At 41.2% G+C, this 17573-nt stretch overlaps 1 protein-coding gene across 5 annotated transcripts in view; it reads right to left on the bottom strand.

Annotated features, from left to right (window-relative positions):
- Positions 1-90: 90 nt before the first annotated feature.
- The window catches only part of csnk1g2b (casein kinase 1, gamma 2b), a 28759-nt gene continuing 11276 nt past the window's right edge, over positions 91-17573 (bottom strand). For 2 of the 5 annotated variants that reach the window (XM_072389200.1, XM_072389201.1), the window contains exons 3-12: positions 12798-12867; positions 7774-7922; positions 7008-7242; positions 5767-5852; positions 4443-4527; positions 4189-4337; positions 3788-3871; positions 2321-2422; positions 1246-1352; positions 91-796 (exon numbers count right to left, since the gene is read on the bottom strand). In XM_072389200.1, coding sequence (XP_072245301.1) covers positions 742-796; positions 1246-1352; positions 2321-2422; positions 3788-3871; positions 4189-4337; positions 4443-4527; positions 5767-5852; positions 7008-7242; positions 7774-7922; positions 12798-12867 — 1122 coding nt within the window. In that variant the 3' untranslated portion in view covers positions 91-741. The remainder of the gene's footprint in view (positions 797-1245; positions 1353-2320; positions 2423-3787; positions 3872-4188; positions 4338-4442; positions 4528-5766; positions 5853-7007; positions 7243-7773; positions 7923-12797; positions 12868-17573) is intronic. The other 3 variants (XM_072389202.1, XM_072389203.1, XM_072389204.1) reach the window with 3 other exon arrangements.

The raw sequence follows: 17573 nt of genomic DNA, 5'->3' as shown, positions 1-17573 counted from the left end.
ACATAAAAATAAGTTTTCAATGCAGGGATCTGACTTCAAAAACTGAGGATTCATTTACAAAAGAAGAAGAAAAAAAACAAAAAACATAAAAATCTTCCAAATTAAGTTTTATAGATGAAATCCTTCCTGTGTCTCTAAATCAACATCAGTATATTTCACCTTTTCCTCTTCACCTTGATCCCAAAACACACACCAAAGAAAAGAAAATGAGCAATTTCCTAAGGAGCAGATTTCTTTCATTCGAGCCACTTGAATGGTTTCCCCTGATCAACAGCTGGACTGTTTGAACAATACACGCTCTGTATGGAATCTAGAATACAACAACTGCTTCAAACAGCATCTTTTTTCATATTCACGCCACGGTATTCGAGTTTCATTGTTACAGCTTTTTTTCCTCTCTTTTTTTTTCCCAAACTTTTTTCTCAAGCCCCCCCCCCCCCTGTTGCAATGCAGGTATGTTTATTTATTTATTTTTTTCCCCATCGGAAGAGGAATCAAGAGTCTGTTGTGGAGTCAGTAGGACTGCAACATTCCTTCAACTCGGCATTAGCCAGGGAGCTCTGAGAATGAGAGAGAGAGCGCGAGGAGGGAGGTACATGGGGAAGAGGGTCAGAGGGGTAGAGAAGTGAGGGCGAGGCTGGAGAGAGATAAGGGAGGGGGGAGGGCAGGGGTTTGTGTAGTTGCTTCCATTTAAAACTTGACAGTGACCACAATGTTTCAAGTTCTCTCTGTTCTCTTCTTTCACTTGTGCCTCTGGAGGGCTTTCCTCTTCCTCCTTTTGAAGAAGCAACAGCACCTGCGGGAGAGCAAAGATTACATTTAGAAAAGTTGTAACTTTTCTAAGAGATCAACGCACAAGCCAATCTAGTTTCCAGTTTGCATCGTCCAAACTCCAGAAGCTACAAGTTTCAAACTCTAAACCACAGCATAGTTAGAGGGACAAAGTAATACTTCCAACATGTAGCGACAGCAGAGGTCAGATTACTCTACATCTATAAACACACTGAACAACTACCAGCCAGTCCTGACCACCTGGTCAAAAAACCTGCAGCTTTTCACGGTGAATTCATGGCTGTTGACTGGTGAAATTGCTTTATGCATTTTACTGATTGTATCCTGTCATCAAAAAGCTGCTTAAATAAAAAGGCTAAACCCAATGAGACTCTAAAGACGGCTGAAAGATTTGGATATGCTACTAAGCCCCAACATGGCAGCGAGTGGATCTGAGGATAACTCTTTGCGTACTTGGTTTCGTCGGCCACTTCAACCTCCGTGGGAGCGGTGATGGGAGCGTTGGAGTGTCCAGCTGTGGGATCATCAGTGTTCAGCTCGCCGTTCGTTGAGCTCATCACCTGCACCGTTAGAGAACGACAGACTGCTCAAACACAGACACTGTGATCCGAAGACTGCAAGCTGGATGTGAACATTTACATGAAAATATAACCTTGATTATTTCCAGGGATGAACCCTCACAGATAGGGAGAGCAGATAAGCATGTAACCTGGAATGAGCCCACTAAAGAGGAGTTTAAAGGACAGTTCCACACATTTCCACGTCAGAGGGGTAGCTCTTTCACAGTGACAGTAGTTTAGTGTTACATTCTGCATTTGTGCTGCCATGTCTTCCAAACACAACAACACAAATATACGGTCAATTGAAAAAGGTTTTCAAAAACACAAAAGAGAGAATATTTGGAAAACGGATAGTTGATTTAAATACTTCTTAAAAGGTATCATCCTCTGTTCCTGACACCTGAAGTGTATTAGAACAGAAAGGCCAGTAGGAGGAGCAACAAGGAAGCTGTTTTAACTTTGCATGTGAACACAAACTAGAACAGAAACGTGAATCTGCCCTTTAAAGTAAAGAGCGGCAATTCTACGAGCCAACACTGGGTGGCCTCATTTACTACAGAAACCTGATTTCTGATGGAATACAACTGGACCTCTGACATAATGTACACGTGACTGTAGAAGTATTCAACTTTCATATTTAGCCGTTTTAAAAAAAATCTAATCTGCTCATGACCTTTTGAGTTTTTCTTTTGATACAAGAGTCTTTATTTTATGAGGTCTGAGTACTGCTGGATGTCATCTCTGCACACCCTGTATTGAGGGCAGCCTACAAGCAGACGAGCTGAAACCAGCAGTGAGAGCAACACACAAAGCAATGGCACACAGGGGTTTGTGATGCAAACACACCAAAGTCAAAACAGAGCATCTAACAGGCAGGCAGTGTGGAGGCGGTGAGAAGGGGGAGTCAGACACAAAAATCAGGTGAATTCATGCACTCAGAGCCATCAGAGCAGCAGCAGCAGCGGTACCTGAACAGAGCCCCCCAGCCGCTCAGCTGTGAGGTGCGACCCCAGAGTCTCCTTATTGGTCACGGGAGTGGGCTGAGACTCACTTCCTTTGGGCTCAGGTGACTTGACGCAAAGAGCAAAAAGGGGTTGAGGCAGGTGGTTGTGAAGTGGTGAGAAAAAGGTGTGTGTGGGGGGGGTGTTGCAGGTGAGATCAGGGGTGAGGGAAAGGCAATGTAGTGGAGAGGAGTGAGGGATGTGTGGAGGGATGGGTGACAAAGAGGAGGGGGAGTGAATGGGGAAAAAAATAAAAAACAAACAAACAAAAAAAAAAAATTATAGAAGACATCTCCCAAGCAGAAGCAGGCTTGTTAAGACAAACTATGTTAATAAAGGAGGAGAGGGAAGCAAAAATTCATGTGAAGCACAGATCAACACACTAATAAAATCATGCAGAAGTAAAAGAAAACAGCCTTGATCATCTCAGGTAGCACTTCATATTCAATACCACACAGACAGCAATCTACGTTACCGGGGTCCAAGCTTTTTTTAGCCTTTTATTTACAGAGAAAAATGTACGTTTCTTCTCTTCCCACCACAAATAAGAGCCTTTACTACAGAGAAAAAGGTCACTCTGGTCATAAGACTAATTTTTTTTTTTTTTTTTTAGGCAGGCTGTCACAGGTTGTAAGTTGTGAGCAATGTATGTGGTACAGAGGGAGGTGCTTATCCAGCATTAAAAAGGTGGCAAGTTGTTAGCAGGCCAATCACAGTAAATGGGGCGCAGTAAAAAAAAAGGCTAGAGTCCACAGTAATAAGTCAGTCATAAAATCAAATTTTCACCCTCTATAGCTTCACGGGAAACGATGAGTCAGACTCATCAAGTAGAACAAGATCGGTCGTACCATTAATTATGTCTATCAGCCAGATTTTATGGATTTAAAAAAAAAAAAAAAAACAACGTACTGAAACTCCTTAATCATTCTGCTCCTTTTAAAATAAACCAAACAAGGCTCAGATAGCATGCTGTTAGAACAACAACTACACTTTGTCACACACTAAGCGAATAGCTTGTCATTACTGGTATGAACAATGCAATTTTGCATTTTCAACTCGTGCATGCAATGACTGGTGCTTAGAGTGAGTAGCAAGGTGTGGGGAAATTAACTGAAGGAATACATGTTGCTTTCTGTCACAGCTGGAGCAGGACAGTCCTCCCGCCTGAGCGCATTTCAGTTATTTTTCAAACTCCTATGTTATTTTATATTATTGTTATTCTAAGAATTTTAAAGAAAGCTGCTGTCACTGCCAAGCAAAGAGTGGACAGTAACAGGAAACGGCAGCAGTTTTCTCCAGGAAGCTGCTTATGGCTCAGCACTACAACAGGAGTGTGGTAGATGAACTTGAAGGGCAGGGTTGGCTGAACGGTAAGTCAAGTCAAGTGGATAGACTGGGTGCAGGGTTTGTCACATTTGAGGTTGATGAACTCACCTGATTTTTGGTTTGCTGTTGTGCTTTGTCTCTGCTGCTGGGCTGAAGGGGCGTGTCACTGGGGATGGGGCCTATCGGTGTGGGCTGAGAGGAAAAACAAGAGCAAGCTCAAAATAAGGACCACTACAAGAATACATACATGTGTGTGTAGGAAAAAGATCAACATCATACTATATGCGTCCAGGAGGTGTAATGAGTTTGGTGTCCTTTACCGTCTCTTTGTCATGTTGTTTAATGTCTTGTGTTTTAAATGTGCTTTAAATGAAGGTTATAGCCCAAAATTAATATATAGTTATGGTCTGTAAAATAATTACTGTTAATCCTATCACAAATAATTAGAGAAAAACCAATAAGGCAGCTGGAGCCATGAGACTTGACGTCCGTCAATAAGTTGGACTCACAAGGGATTTTCCAACCCAGTCATATTCATAGTCAAAGACATAGCCGTTCATGTCGAACAGATCAGTGAAGAGCCTCCTCAAGTAATCATAATCCGGCTTCTCAAAGAAGTCCAGCCTCCTCACATAGCGCAGGTAGGTGGCCATCTCTTCTGTAACATAAGAGAACTTCCTGTCAAATGAGAACAAACTAAAAATGCTCATAAGAAGGAAGCTAAAGAAACAATGACAACGGGGACTGGGCTGCTTCTACTGACCGGGGAAGCTTTCACAAAGCACTTCAATCGGCGTTGCTCGTTTGGTGTCTCCGATCTTCTGGTACCTCTCTTTCAAAGTGTCAGCCTTGAGGGGGAGAGAATTCATAACAGCAGTTTTAATCATCCCGTAAATTTAAGCCAAAACACACCTGTATGGAAATTAAATTAAAACGAGTGCTATTCAAATGTGCTTCACCTTGGGCACTTAAGTTGCAGACAGATGCAAATTTCCCAGTAAGTCACACAGTTCCTGAGTCATCCCACTTGTATATGTGGATTCCTGTATAACTGGATTCCTGTGTTTACGTAACTCTGACATGACACTTCAGATTAGGGCCAGGTGATATCCCCTAAAAACCCCCTAATATTTATTTTCCTGTCAAACCTGTTTTTAATTAATCTTTCATTTGGTTTTTTGTTCATGTGATCACAACAAGCTGTAAGGATGAAGGATACAAAGCTATTTACTAACAAAAAATACTTGGACCAAATCCCCAAAGTTTTCCAATCATGAGAAGGTGGAATCGGGTCAGAAGAGGGGATTCTTGTATGAAACATTTTTTATAGACCCCATAATGCTGTTTTACTGCTATATTTCATACAAGCACAACTCTAGGCAAGTTCCACAACTGATCCCTATAATGTTTCGTCGTTTTTTGATGGTAGCTCTTATGCTGTTATGTGTTGGTGAGGGCTTGTTTTGGCCTGAACCATGCAACATCTCCCACACTACATCCCTCACATTCATCTATCAAGAGCTTCCACCCACACAGCAAATGTTCAGATGAGAGGTCTTTTCTTCTCGACTATTCTCTGTACACCTTTGATACAGATGCCTTCAGAAAGCTGTGCACCTCTAGCGGTCTTCTTTAACCTGCTGTTCAAGAACATGTGGATGCTCTCCTTATTACTTTAGTTCCTTAATCACGTAAATTAAGATTTGTGACGCATGTGTTATGCAGCAAAAGAATTAGTGAGACACAGTTTTAAAGAACTTAAAGGGGTATCACACCCAGGTCTGTGGGTGTTGGCTGATTGGGGTAAATAGCTGTAAATACAACTTGCCACAGTCAAGCAGTCAAGCCAGAGCAGTAAATAAATAAAAACTGGATAAAGAATAACAAAGAGGCATAAAAAGTTTCCATGTTTGAGGGAGCGTCTCAATCCTCCGAACAATGAAACAGACAAATCAGTGGGGAGGACCCCGAGAAGTCTCCAGTGTGAGAAGGAGCTGTTGTAAACACCTGGTTCTGTCCACATGGTCATGTGAATGAACCGTAACAAGAGAAGGAAAGCTAAGCATGAATATAATACAGCACAGTACCTTTAGGCCCTGCCAGGGGAGGCTGCCTCGGAGGAAGTACATAAACATATGACCCAGCGCCTCCAGATCATCCCTTCTGCTTTGTTCTGGAAATTTAAGAACAAGATAAGAATTTATAACCAGCTTGCAGGAACAGGAAACTATAAGAAGGTGCAGCACAACTCCACAAGTATTCTGAAACTAATATGTAGCATTTTCAGTATAAAATACCTTTTTATCATTATTATTGTTAACTCTTAGGGAGGTTTTATTCAGAGCAAACACCCAAACTCCTCACAGCACAGTCAGACTGTACGGCTCCATTACATAAACCTACATAAGTTAGAGAAATGTGTCTGCTACTGAATTTAAGCTCTCGGTTGCATTTATCACAGATAAACTGCTCAATATGGAAACTGCTCTCTGATGAGTACATTCCCACTTTTACAGTTTCTGGTGTTTTTCCCGATGAAAAAATTAGCTATAAATATTAGTTTTAATGTCAAACACTATAAAAAGTGTAAACATTCTACATATTAGAGAATTAACACAAATCAGTGATTTATTCTAAAGCACAGAGGCAGCAATCTAATAAAAGTGAAATAAAAATGGGAGTAATTTAATTCTGCCCTCAGTAGTTTGCTCAGGAAATTTACATTTTGCTAATTACCCGCTAAATATACCCAAAGCACGTTCCAATTCATGTTTAACCACTAAAGCACATAACAACAAGCAAGAAATTGTAAAAAGGCTCTCCAAGGTAACGCTGTTCTCAGTGAGTAATATCAGAGGCTCGCCCTGACCTATAGTTTCCAAATTACATTTTGTGACAGGTACACGGTAGCTCATTATTGATGGTGGTGATGAATACAGCTGAATGTATCCATGGAAGTAACACCCATGTATTGGGTGAATTTCCATGTTGGCGAATGCTGAAAAAAAAACAAAACCCTCAGCTGATGAATTTGTGTGTGTGTAAATCAGAGCGAGTTCAGTCTGAATTCACAATCAGAATTCAAGGCAAGAGATAATAAGAAAAATCCCTGACCAGGATGATCTGATTAAAAACGGTGTCAGACTGTCGGAGGAAACGCAACAGAAAAAAGCTATACATCAGAAAAACCCTATTAAGTCATGAAAAAGCGAGCCTAATGAACAATAAAGAACCAGAAAGAAAATGGTTTGTAAAATCAGGTTAACGTTTGTCCACATTCTGGTTGAAAGGCTGCTAATCAAACTATGGTGCTGTGCTGGAAACGTACCCTTTCCCATGTGTGTGTTAATGCTCATGTAGCGTGCCGTCCCAGTCAGACTTTTGTGCTCCCGGTATGGGATGTGTTTTTTGGTCTCGGGGTCTATGTATTCTTTGGCCAGACCAAAGTCAATGATGTGGATCGTGTGCTGCCTCTTGCTTCCAGGCCGCCCAACAAGAAAGTTTTCTGGCTTCACATCTCTGTAGATCAGACTCTTGGTGTGAACATACTCCATCCGTGTTATCTAGAAAAAGCGGAGTTAGTGGAACAACGTAAGAATTCAAATACTTAAAATTTCAACGCAGCTTGTGTTCCTTCTTTTAGTTTTTCAAATCTCTTTCTTTAAAATCCATAATTTCCTTAAAGTCTGCCGTTTGTGCCCGTCAGGTTACAGCTGACCAAATATACCAAATATCTGATAATATTGTCAGAACCCAGCGCTTCATCATCCATTAAGGAAATCCAAGTCTGATAGATGATGAATGAGTGAACTATACACTGGAACAGTTGACTCTTGACACCACTACTGCTGCTGTGTTTTCAAGAGATTAATGTGCATTGTTACTCATGAATATTTCAGGCACTTCTGGTTGAAAATGGAAGCTCTGTTTATTAATATTATCGCTTCTCAAGAGTCAGAGCTTTCTGGAACAAGCTTTTTAACTACAAAACAAAATGTATTTATAGTTGTGATATATATTCTGTAAAGCCGGCATATCAAAATAGCAAGCTTATCCTTTTATAATCATGCTGCTCTCCTCTCCGGGGGCCTTACCAGCTGTATGGCTATCATGAGGACGGTCTTGAGGGAGAAGGTGCGGTCACAGAGGTCAAATAGGTCCTCTAGACTGGGCCCGAGCAGCTCCAGCACCATGGCGTTGTATTTCCCACAAGGACCAAAGTAGTACACCTGAGGGATTCCCTCTGTGGAGACAAAAAATATAAAAAAAATGAAAAGGGTTAGTTGAAGATAAAGCTATTGGTATTTACTAAGCACAAAATGCACTGGTATACAAGTCTGAAGGCATAAAAGGTGACTATAGAAAGGAAATCAGTGAGTGTGTGACTCTTTTTCAAGTTTTCCAATCCATGTCAAGGGATCAATACCTCACAACAATTCCTAGTGTGCTATGCTTTTAAGTAGTTACTTTGAAGTACTTTTAAGCTTAATCAAGTACTTGACACTACTATAGAACTAATAACTAGTTACTGAAGTAAGCTACAAGCTAGTTTTGCAACCTTGTGTTTCTCAGGCTGCAGTTTTTTTCTGCATCGTCTTTGCATCATACAGCATCAACCAAAACTACAGAAAATGTCATTGCACTGCCACTTCCGTTTTTTTGCAGACTTCAAAAACTTCCCATTCTAAAAATACTGCCACCACTTACGTCATGTACCACTTAGCAAGAGAAAGATGCATCATGAGCAGATTTTCCATGCCGGTTTTGTTGAGAGGAAAGGGTGGTTAGAAGACTTTTCTCTGACACTATAACTGCAGCGAAGACTGAATACACTCCAATTTGCAGGCTTGTCAGACACAGGAGTGGCCTGGTGTTTCTTTCAGTAGGATAGAGGATAAAGGGAAAGGTGACTGACAAAGCAGCACCTGTAATAACCCTTTACAACAAAAATAAAGAAACAAACAAACATACACCACTCATGTCAAGGTTCTGTTGAAACCCTCTGAGGTATGTGGGAAGATCGACGTGGCACTGAGTACAGTCCTCTGAGGTGTGGCATGAACATTACAGCATGTCCTAATGAATGCAAGGAGTAATTGTAAAACTTTTTTTAAAACAAAATTTAGAGTATGCACCGATAAATCAACAGATTAAAATCAGGTTTGATTGGTGCGAAGAGCCACGGTAACATGCCATCTCAAAATGACCTGCAGTTTCTTTCTCTCAATAAGAAAGCTAAGGCTAAAGCTATGGCTTGTTGGTGTCATGTAACTAGGCTACTGTCCTTTGTCCCAATATACAATAATAAGAGTAGAATTGAGTTACTAACAGACAAACCATGTCTGTGGACTGAGTGAGTGTATTAGCCTGGTTTTGAAAGGGTTGATTTTTACAGACATGTTAACATGCATTTAAAGTCTAGACTAGACCTGGTACCCCACATTCCAACAATTTCCCAGAAAACCTACCAACAGTCTACAAACTTCTACCCAAATAAGAGTGCATTTTTAAGGAAAAAACTAAATAAAGAGAAAATAAATAAAAGCTGAGGGAGTGTGTTCACAGTGCTCAGTATTACAGTCAGATTGACCTCTGCATACCTCAACATCCTCTGCACACACTGCAACACCTCCACAGTGCAAACGAACACAAATAAACCTCTGCGTGTGCATACACACACCTGTCTGCACTTTAGGCTCTAGGATTTTCCTGGTAATAATGTCCACGACAGATGAGGCTGCAACAAGAGATCACAGGCAGGCTGACTCATCAAAGCTTGGCCCAAATCTAGAGGGCATTCAAAGCACAGTCATCACGAGAGGAGAGCACAGTGTGCATTATAAGCTTCTCCCAGTGGGTGTGAGCAGAGACTGGTGCTCACTACAGAAAAGACTGGTGGCAGAAGTCAGGGGCATTTGTCTTAAGGTAAAAAGTCCCAAATCTTAACAGAAAACAGGGATTTTTTTAGACAAAAGCCCAGAGAAGAGCCCCTGTTAGGGTGGATAGATATATTTTATTTTTCTCTATTTCATAGTAGAAATAGAAATCAAACGCACGTTGCATTCAGCATTGAGGTAAATGCTCTCATGCAATGCTTTCATTGCAAGCCAACGTCAGTGACGCTGTCTCCTGCTGGCTTGACAGTTTGAGACAATCCACCCCTTTGTATCTGCAGGCAGGCCTTCTCAGGCGACACAGTCAGAGGGACGGCTGCATCCCGGTGGCTGAAGACAATGTTGCCCCACAATGAAATGTCAGAGTTAAGGACCAAAGAGGGGTGGGCTGGAGAAAAGAGGACACAACCAGAGAGAGAAAAGGAGGGGGAGAAGGAATGTGTATTAAAGATTTAGATTATGGAGTGCACTGAGTGGAGGAGGAAAAAAAAGTGACTTCCATTAAGCTCAGTGCTCTGGAGATGGTCCCATAAGGTGAAATTTGATCAGTGCTCAGGCTTATACCGACTGAGTCTAAAGCTCTAAATGTGACACAGCTCAAAAGCACATCAATTACACAAGATGCCATGAGGCTGAAAACGACTGGGCGGGAGTAAAACAGCAATAATCGTGATTTTATTAAAGCTATTAATTCTACAAGATAGTTGTGGCTTTTAACGTCAGCAAAACTTCAGCAGTTATTTGGCTGATAAAAGAGAATCTAGGACAGTGGTTCCACTTGCACTGACTCAACACAAGACAGACTGTTCTCCTCATGCATGCAAAAACCAAGCAACTAAGAGCTTCAATTTTGGTAAATATATTAATGGCCTGTTTTTGAGATCAGTCAAACAGGAGTCGTTACTTCCTCTTAAAACAGTGCAAGATTTTCACACAGCAGACAAAAGGCTGAGGACAAACATAATGCAGAGTGTGGTGAAGAAATTATCTGTTTTCACTCAGAAAACTGAGCAGAATTAGTTTGAATATTGATAAGAGACCCACGCCTGATGTTTCCAGTGTCAAGTATCATAACAGATTCCAGAGAGAGAAGATATGCACAAAAACAACCAAGTGAACAAAACAGACTGAATCACCAGGAGCAACTCTAACCATATAATAATGTTAACCAGTGGAAGGACACCTTAAGATCAGTTGAAAATGTTGGGGTTAAGCCTGTTAAAAAAATCTTGTTGTGCATGTATCCCAGCTGTCAATCAGTCATCAAGTATGAACCAACAGTTACTTCAAAACTCCCAGTAACAAGAAAGGCAGAGGTCACAAACCAGTGACTCTGAAAATCATGTGCATGGACACTGCAGGAGACTGTCCCTAAAAGTATGAGCTTCAAACATCAGCAAGTATTCTGCAATTTCTACCAATTACACACAATCTCAATAGAACAGTGAACTGGCACAGTACATTCCATACAAACCAAGTCCAGCTGATGAGAGCAACTCCTCCATTCATATATATACACATGTATGTAAGGGCTGCAGTGGATTTCTAAAGATGGCTTAAGACTTCATTTACTGCAACCATCTCATTCTGTAACATCAGGTCAATTTTCACAAAAATTTGTGAAGTGGGAGGCAGGATTCCCAATAGCTGCGATATGTTAAGAACATGAGAGAATTACCAGTGTGCAGATAAGCTGCTGCAGGGCGATAAGCGTTGAGTTGTCCATGCTATGACATATCTGAGGCTCTTGGGGTTGGACAGGACTAATAGTGTCACATGTCTCCATTCAGCCAAGTTGGCAGCATAAATAGATTTAATCTATCGCCTTGATTTCTCCAACAGTAGACGGTTAGCCTTCCTGCCACATCATCGCGTAGTGGTCCACCATCAGTGGGAGACGAGCCTTCTCTGCTAAACTGTGTTATAATGCTGTAACTTTACAGTGTTTACACAGAACGATGAAGACCTTCAACGTTAGTTGTGCCCTTTACTTACAAACACTGCTTAATTATGTCACCACCTGCTGAATTTGACCTTTTCTTAAAGAGGTTTGAAAAAAAAAAAAAAAAAAACATTTATCCAAAACAAAGAGGTATCATCACAGAGCACAGAGACGATGTTTGAATAATTCTGTGAAATCACAGTTCACGTTCTACGTCTATGTTCATTCCTGTGAGCCTTGTCCTAGTCTCTGCTTCTGCATATGCCAGCTGAAATGTGTTTAATGCACCGGACGAAACAACCACAAGCAGTCGTGAAATCGTGACAAATGGCACAGGAGCTGGCAATTACAGCGTTAGGTTAACGGACCTGTGAGCATACACTGATTAAGATTAGCTGACAGATCAAAATGACAGATTAAAATAAGAGCAGTCATAAAGAAAAGCAGGCCACACCCCATCAGTACTGGATGTTAGACCATTTCTCTGCAAACTGCAGACAGGACGCAGTCAATCACAGAGGCAGAGGATACAGCGACTGGGAGACTAGGGAAGCTATCCAAGAAGACACCATAATGGCCTGAATGCTTGTAGAGGCCCAGCTATAAATAGTTAAGGACTGCCCTAATGCCCCAACTCCTTATCGACAGTGGAGGGCTTGTGCTCTGGTGCAAGGAGCTGGCACGTGTCACTAAATTAGACCAGGACACACTCTCCTCATCTGACAGATGAGGGAGAATCACTTGCAACACACTCACTTAGAATGAGAATGACACATATGCACACCCACATAAATACACAGCACATGAGTTTTTCAGTTACAAAAGCCGTTATCCTTTTACAGATGACCTGAAATTCATTTATATTTAATTCCAACCACTGTTACAATATAGCGCAAATAAATGTAAAAAACATCCTGATAAGAATTAGAGACTGGCTGATGATGGGACACTTTAACAGACAACTGCAATCATCAGACTTTGGTTCAGATAGTGGTAAAGCAGTTAACAGTCTCCACCAATCACACAAAGACATCATCAGCTTTTTGCATCCAGGCCCCATAAATGTGAGTATGTGGGTATCAGCTGATTCATCGTGATCTGAAAAAGCTTTTCTCATGTAATCAGTGATGTCTGACCTGCCCACCTGAGAGTGCACATCACTGTGAGGGTTTCTGTATATACTGTTGGTGTTTACAGCCTAGTCCAGAGTAAAAACACATCAACTCATTGTTAACGTGCTTTTCGTTGGAGGTTCATTATCTACAGACTGTATTACTCTTACCTGAATTTCCCAACTGTTTGTAAAATCTATACTCCAAATGAAGCTGTGGCGCCCTGGACTTTATGGGTTCCTGAAAAAGAGAGGGAAAGAAAGAGGAAAATGTTAAATATTACACAGCACATAAAAATCAGTGCACAGTGACACGTTCGATGCTAATTTTGAAACTTTAAAAAAGGCAGTAAAGGGATATCATAAGTACCACAAAAAGAGAGACTAAAGCTATGATCACAATTATCATGAGCCAACATGTGGGAGGGGGACTACTGGGAACTCTGAGGGTTGACTTTAATAGCTACAATGTGATGTTTTACTTGAGTTTCGTGTCAGACTTTGTGAGATGTGAGAGGATAAAGAGCAGTTCCAGCTGGTGGACAGCAGGTCATTGTGATGACATGGTTGATAATAAACCCACAAGCACTGACTGTTCATTATATTGCTAGCTCAAGCTTTACAACCTAAAATGTAATCTGATTAGCCCCACTCTCAAGATGACAAGGGCATTATAGACAAACGTGGGGAGGATAGAACTAACACACCCAACTTAATTCCTTTACTTAATCTTCAATAGCTGTGCCACAGTCTGTGCTAAAGCCCTTGTCCTCACCAGCAGTAAGAAGCCCACTTTTCACACTCTGGGAACTAATAATCACTTCAAGAATAGTACAAAAGGTTTACAATCGCCTGTTTGTTAAACTAATATACTCTGATATGGAGGCGGGTGATGACGCCAAACCCTAAGCGTAGGTTAGCATGAAAGTGTCCATTTTGTGTACCGTTACAGCCGTTATGAAGTAGAAGACATTTAAAAGTACCCCAATAAAGAACGCAACACTAAGTCTGTCAGTGAGTAACGTTGGCGTCGCTTTAGCTGCAACACCTGCATTTATCAAACTGGATAAAATATGAAAATTCCTAAAAACCTTATTTAGCCTCATGACTGCTGAAGAGCTGCTTATTGTGAGATCTAATCTTAGCAGCCGTTTCCAAGTGCATCTAATTCCAAAGCACTTCTATTTTAAAATCATCTAAACTGAAAGCTGAAAGGCTGTTAAGCTCCAACATTCACTCCATTAGGCCTTTATCAAATCGGGATCATCTTCTCTTCTAGTCCCCGACTAGCACGTTTGAGTGTGAACACAAATTATGAGCAAAGTGAGGGGCTTTCCATCCTTTTGTGATTAACCACTCTCAGTTCTATAAAATACACTTTATGATTTTAGTTAGGAGAGCTTTTACCGGACGGCTTGCATGGGGTGGTTTTAAATAAATGTATTGACTAATCTTGTTATATATATGTGCTAAACAACCACCCACATATCTCCTGGTTTTGTTGAAAGTTGCTCGTGGGACAGATGCAGTTGTCAGTCTCCAAATCTGTTTGTTTCTGGTTGCTCTGTTTATTACGGTCGACTGAAATAATATTAAAACATGACCCACTGGATTGTGACCACAGCTGGTCTGATGTCCTGGATGGAAGGCAGATACAGCATATGGCCATATGGCCCCTCTTTATGTTCATTTCAAATTAAGTCAGCGTTAAATTTAGTAAAAAATTAATGACCAGTTCTGACGTTATCTTGGGTAGGGTTCAGCATTTCCAGAAGGTCCACAGAGGACAGACGCTGCTTTTTCTAAATTTTATTCTTAAATGCACCCCACATCTCTCCTTGTATCCCAAAGTTAAGCAGCATCAGCGTTTTTAATCTATATCTGAATAAAAACTCAGAGCTGGACATTGTGAAAAACCACTTGGAATACCAGCCTGGTTCACTTTTCAGTCCTTTTAGTCAAGTAGTCCATTGAAACAACGGTTTGTGTCTGAGAGCAGAAATTTGTGATCATTAAAACAAAAACAAAGCTTTCAGCATCGAGCTCCCACAGCATGGCCAACACAGAAGATATCCAGAGAAGTAAAGAGATACTGTGTGCCACAAAGAAGAAACAGAGTGGAAGACAGGAGGCATCACAGAGGAGTTGAGGCCTGTGGGAGGAGGACACGTGACTCGTCTGAGAGGTGGAGCGGGGAACTGCTGCAGCGTCATCCACCTCCCACATGAAAACAGACAACAAGCATGTCTTACACAAGTCAGGCCGTGCCAGAGAGGAGAGGGACAGAAAATACTAAATATATATATATATATATATATATATATATATATATATATATATATATAAAAAAGGAGTAAAAACAGATGGCACAAACTGCAGGACCCTTTAAAAGAGCTTACAATAGGAAACAGAGGCTTATGGCAGCTTTATGTACTTAGGAGTCATCTGTATTCCCAGCAGATGGGCTAAGCTATAGCTGTGTAAATGACCAGGACTGAGCTGCAAATGTCTGACGTAACATCTCTGCATACAAAACAAGATTTTTTTTTCTCTGCCTCTCGCATATAGGTGACATAGTTTGATCTGCTCCCTTGAACAACATGCTTAGAATTAGAAGTCCCTCTGTGGTGTGACGGGCCTACCGCTGCAGGAGTAACACTATGAAGAGCAGCAGAATTTGGGATTTTTATTGCATTAAAAAAATCCTTCCCATCTGCAACCGTAATCAAATTTCCTCATGTTTATTGTGACAATTAAATGTGCTTCAACTCTGTCAAGAGAACATCTAGAACTATATAATTGACTGGCCTTAGTGACAACTTTGTGGTGCACCTATAAACTCAACCTGAAGCAGAAGTTGTGGGTACTGGGTGTGGTGCCACGTGCTGGAGCAGCATTTGGCCAAATGTGGCGGCCTGTCTCCAGTTCAGCTGACCCACAGACCAGAAGGGCTCTTCCCCATCTCACCTGCTACTACGTAACCTCTCGAACTCAGCTGTTTCACACTGCCATCATGATCTGTGCAGTCAAATTGTATTAATGACGTGCCTTTGCATGAGTACAGTAACAAGATATGTCCTTAAATTAGATTACCCGAGAACTGGATTTCTATACCACAAAGACGTGACATCTGCTGTGCTCTTGAGGACTGGTGCAGTTTCTTTAACTCAGCTTAGGGTCTTAAATCAACACCTTTATCAGATACTGCCACGATACCAGCTACTGGTGCTGGAATAAACAATACAATAACACATATAGTGCGCTCCTAATTTGACTACTAGTTGTAATCTACTTGGTTCCAATAATGAGGCCTCAATTCATTTAATCTGTTCTTTGTGCCTGTGAAATCTTTTGATTTTATGGCAGAATGACACACATATACATATTCATGAGTTTCCTACTGCTCGTCCCTGCTTAACCTGTAGCAATTATTATTATTGATAATACTATACCAACATGTCTGTGCTCCTAAACAATAGATCTCAAATGTAACAATATAAGAACCACCTCCCCAAAACTACAACAACCAAACAGATGCTGACATTGCAACAACTGACACCATTGGCTGGCCTTAGTCAAATCAACATGGCGACTTTATGGGCAACTGGAACATAAACGGACTTTAATGACTTCGCTTGTTGTCAGTCACTGCTAAAAAGCTTTGGGATTTGTTGACTTTAGCTCTACAAGCACATTCAGCCCAACTAGAATCCAATCCGGCTGCTACAGCAGCCCAGAGATGGGTGTGAGATTAGATGTTACATGCCATTTCAAAGATCACACTTAAGGGTGAAACACTCGAAGCTCGTACAAATTTGTGATTATGTCATCACGGATTAGGTGGCGTTTTCAGCATTTCACACCGAGGTGGCCCATCAAAGCCTTTTGTGGATGGAGTGAGCCATCAGCACATGCAAAGTCCTCTTCCAGGGATTAACCAACTCTGCATGTGATGTCATGTAGGCCAAATCTGATCTTTGCTTCACCACAGCTGAGAAAGAGCACAGCAGATCTGTGACAACAGTAATGAACAGCAAATGAGGAGAAGAAAGGAAAATGAGGAAACAATATGTACACACTAATGGACAACAGAAACACAGTTAGGCCAAAATACAAAGTAACATGAAGTGCAACTAATTATGTGATTTTACTTATTAGTGACAAATAAAAGCTGTTAAAAGGGATTTAAAGCCACCACCAACCATCTTAATATGTTCTTAGATCTATGATCACTCTTATTTTGATGACCACAAGTCTTCACTGCTTTGGATGATGACCACATTCTGCGATCTTTAAGAAATAACTTCAGAAGAATTATAGTTTGGTCTTTAACACATTCATATGGAGAATCTTATGAAACGCATGATAAAATGGAAATAATAGACCGCCTTGATCCTATAAGCAAAGTCATGATACAGTAATAGAGAGCTGGGATGATATATTGGAAGGTATAAATAAACATCTGTGTTGTTTATCATCTGGGAGGCCAACGAGGCATTCGGAGTGTGTATATGTCCGCCACGTCCAAAAGGAATAGACCCAGCATTATGCATAAGGCCCAGAATAGCTGCTGACCTTTGCCTGCTCCTACTAAACCATTTCACAATATGCAACTGGCAATATGACTCACTCAATCTTTGACAGAGCAACTCCAATTTCAACACGTTAATGGCACTGATGGATCACAGTAATGCTCAGACAATTGGAAATGGCCAGGGTGTGCTGCCCTATTGATGCCGTCTTTATGAGCGGAGGAGTCTGTGGCAGGGAGGTGGTGTAAAGGAGCAGTGTCAGAGAGCAACACAAGGCTGGTGTCCAGAACCTCTCCAGTTTCAGCTCAGATTTAACATGCCCACATGGAGCCATCAGCTGGCTCTTGAAAGCCAATGTGATAATCTGGGACTGCAGGAATTAGACAGAACTGGACAATGATGGTGCTTTTTTGTA

The sequence above is a fragment of the Leuresthes tenuis genome, unplaced genomic scaffold (genome assembly GCF_036924035.1).
Source record: "Leuresthes tenuis unplaced genomic scaffold, fLeuTen1.0.hap1 SCAF_7, whole genome shotgun sequence".
Lineage (NCBI taxonomy): Eukaryota > Metazoa > Chordata > Actinopteri > Atheriniformes > Atherinopsidae > Leuresthes > Leuresthes tenuis.
Note: the sequence above shows the minus strand (reverse complement) of the source record. Positions and strands in the feature narration are given on the sequence as shown.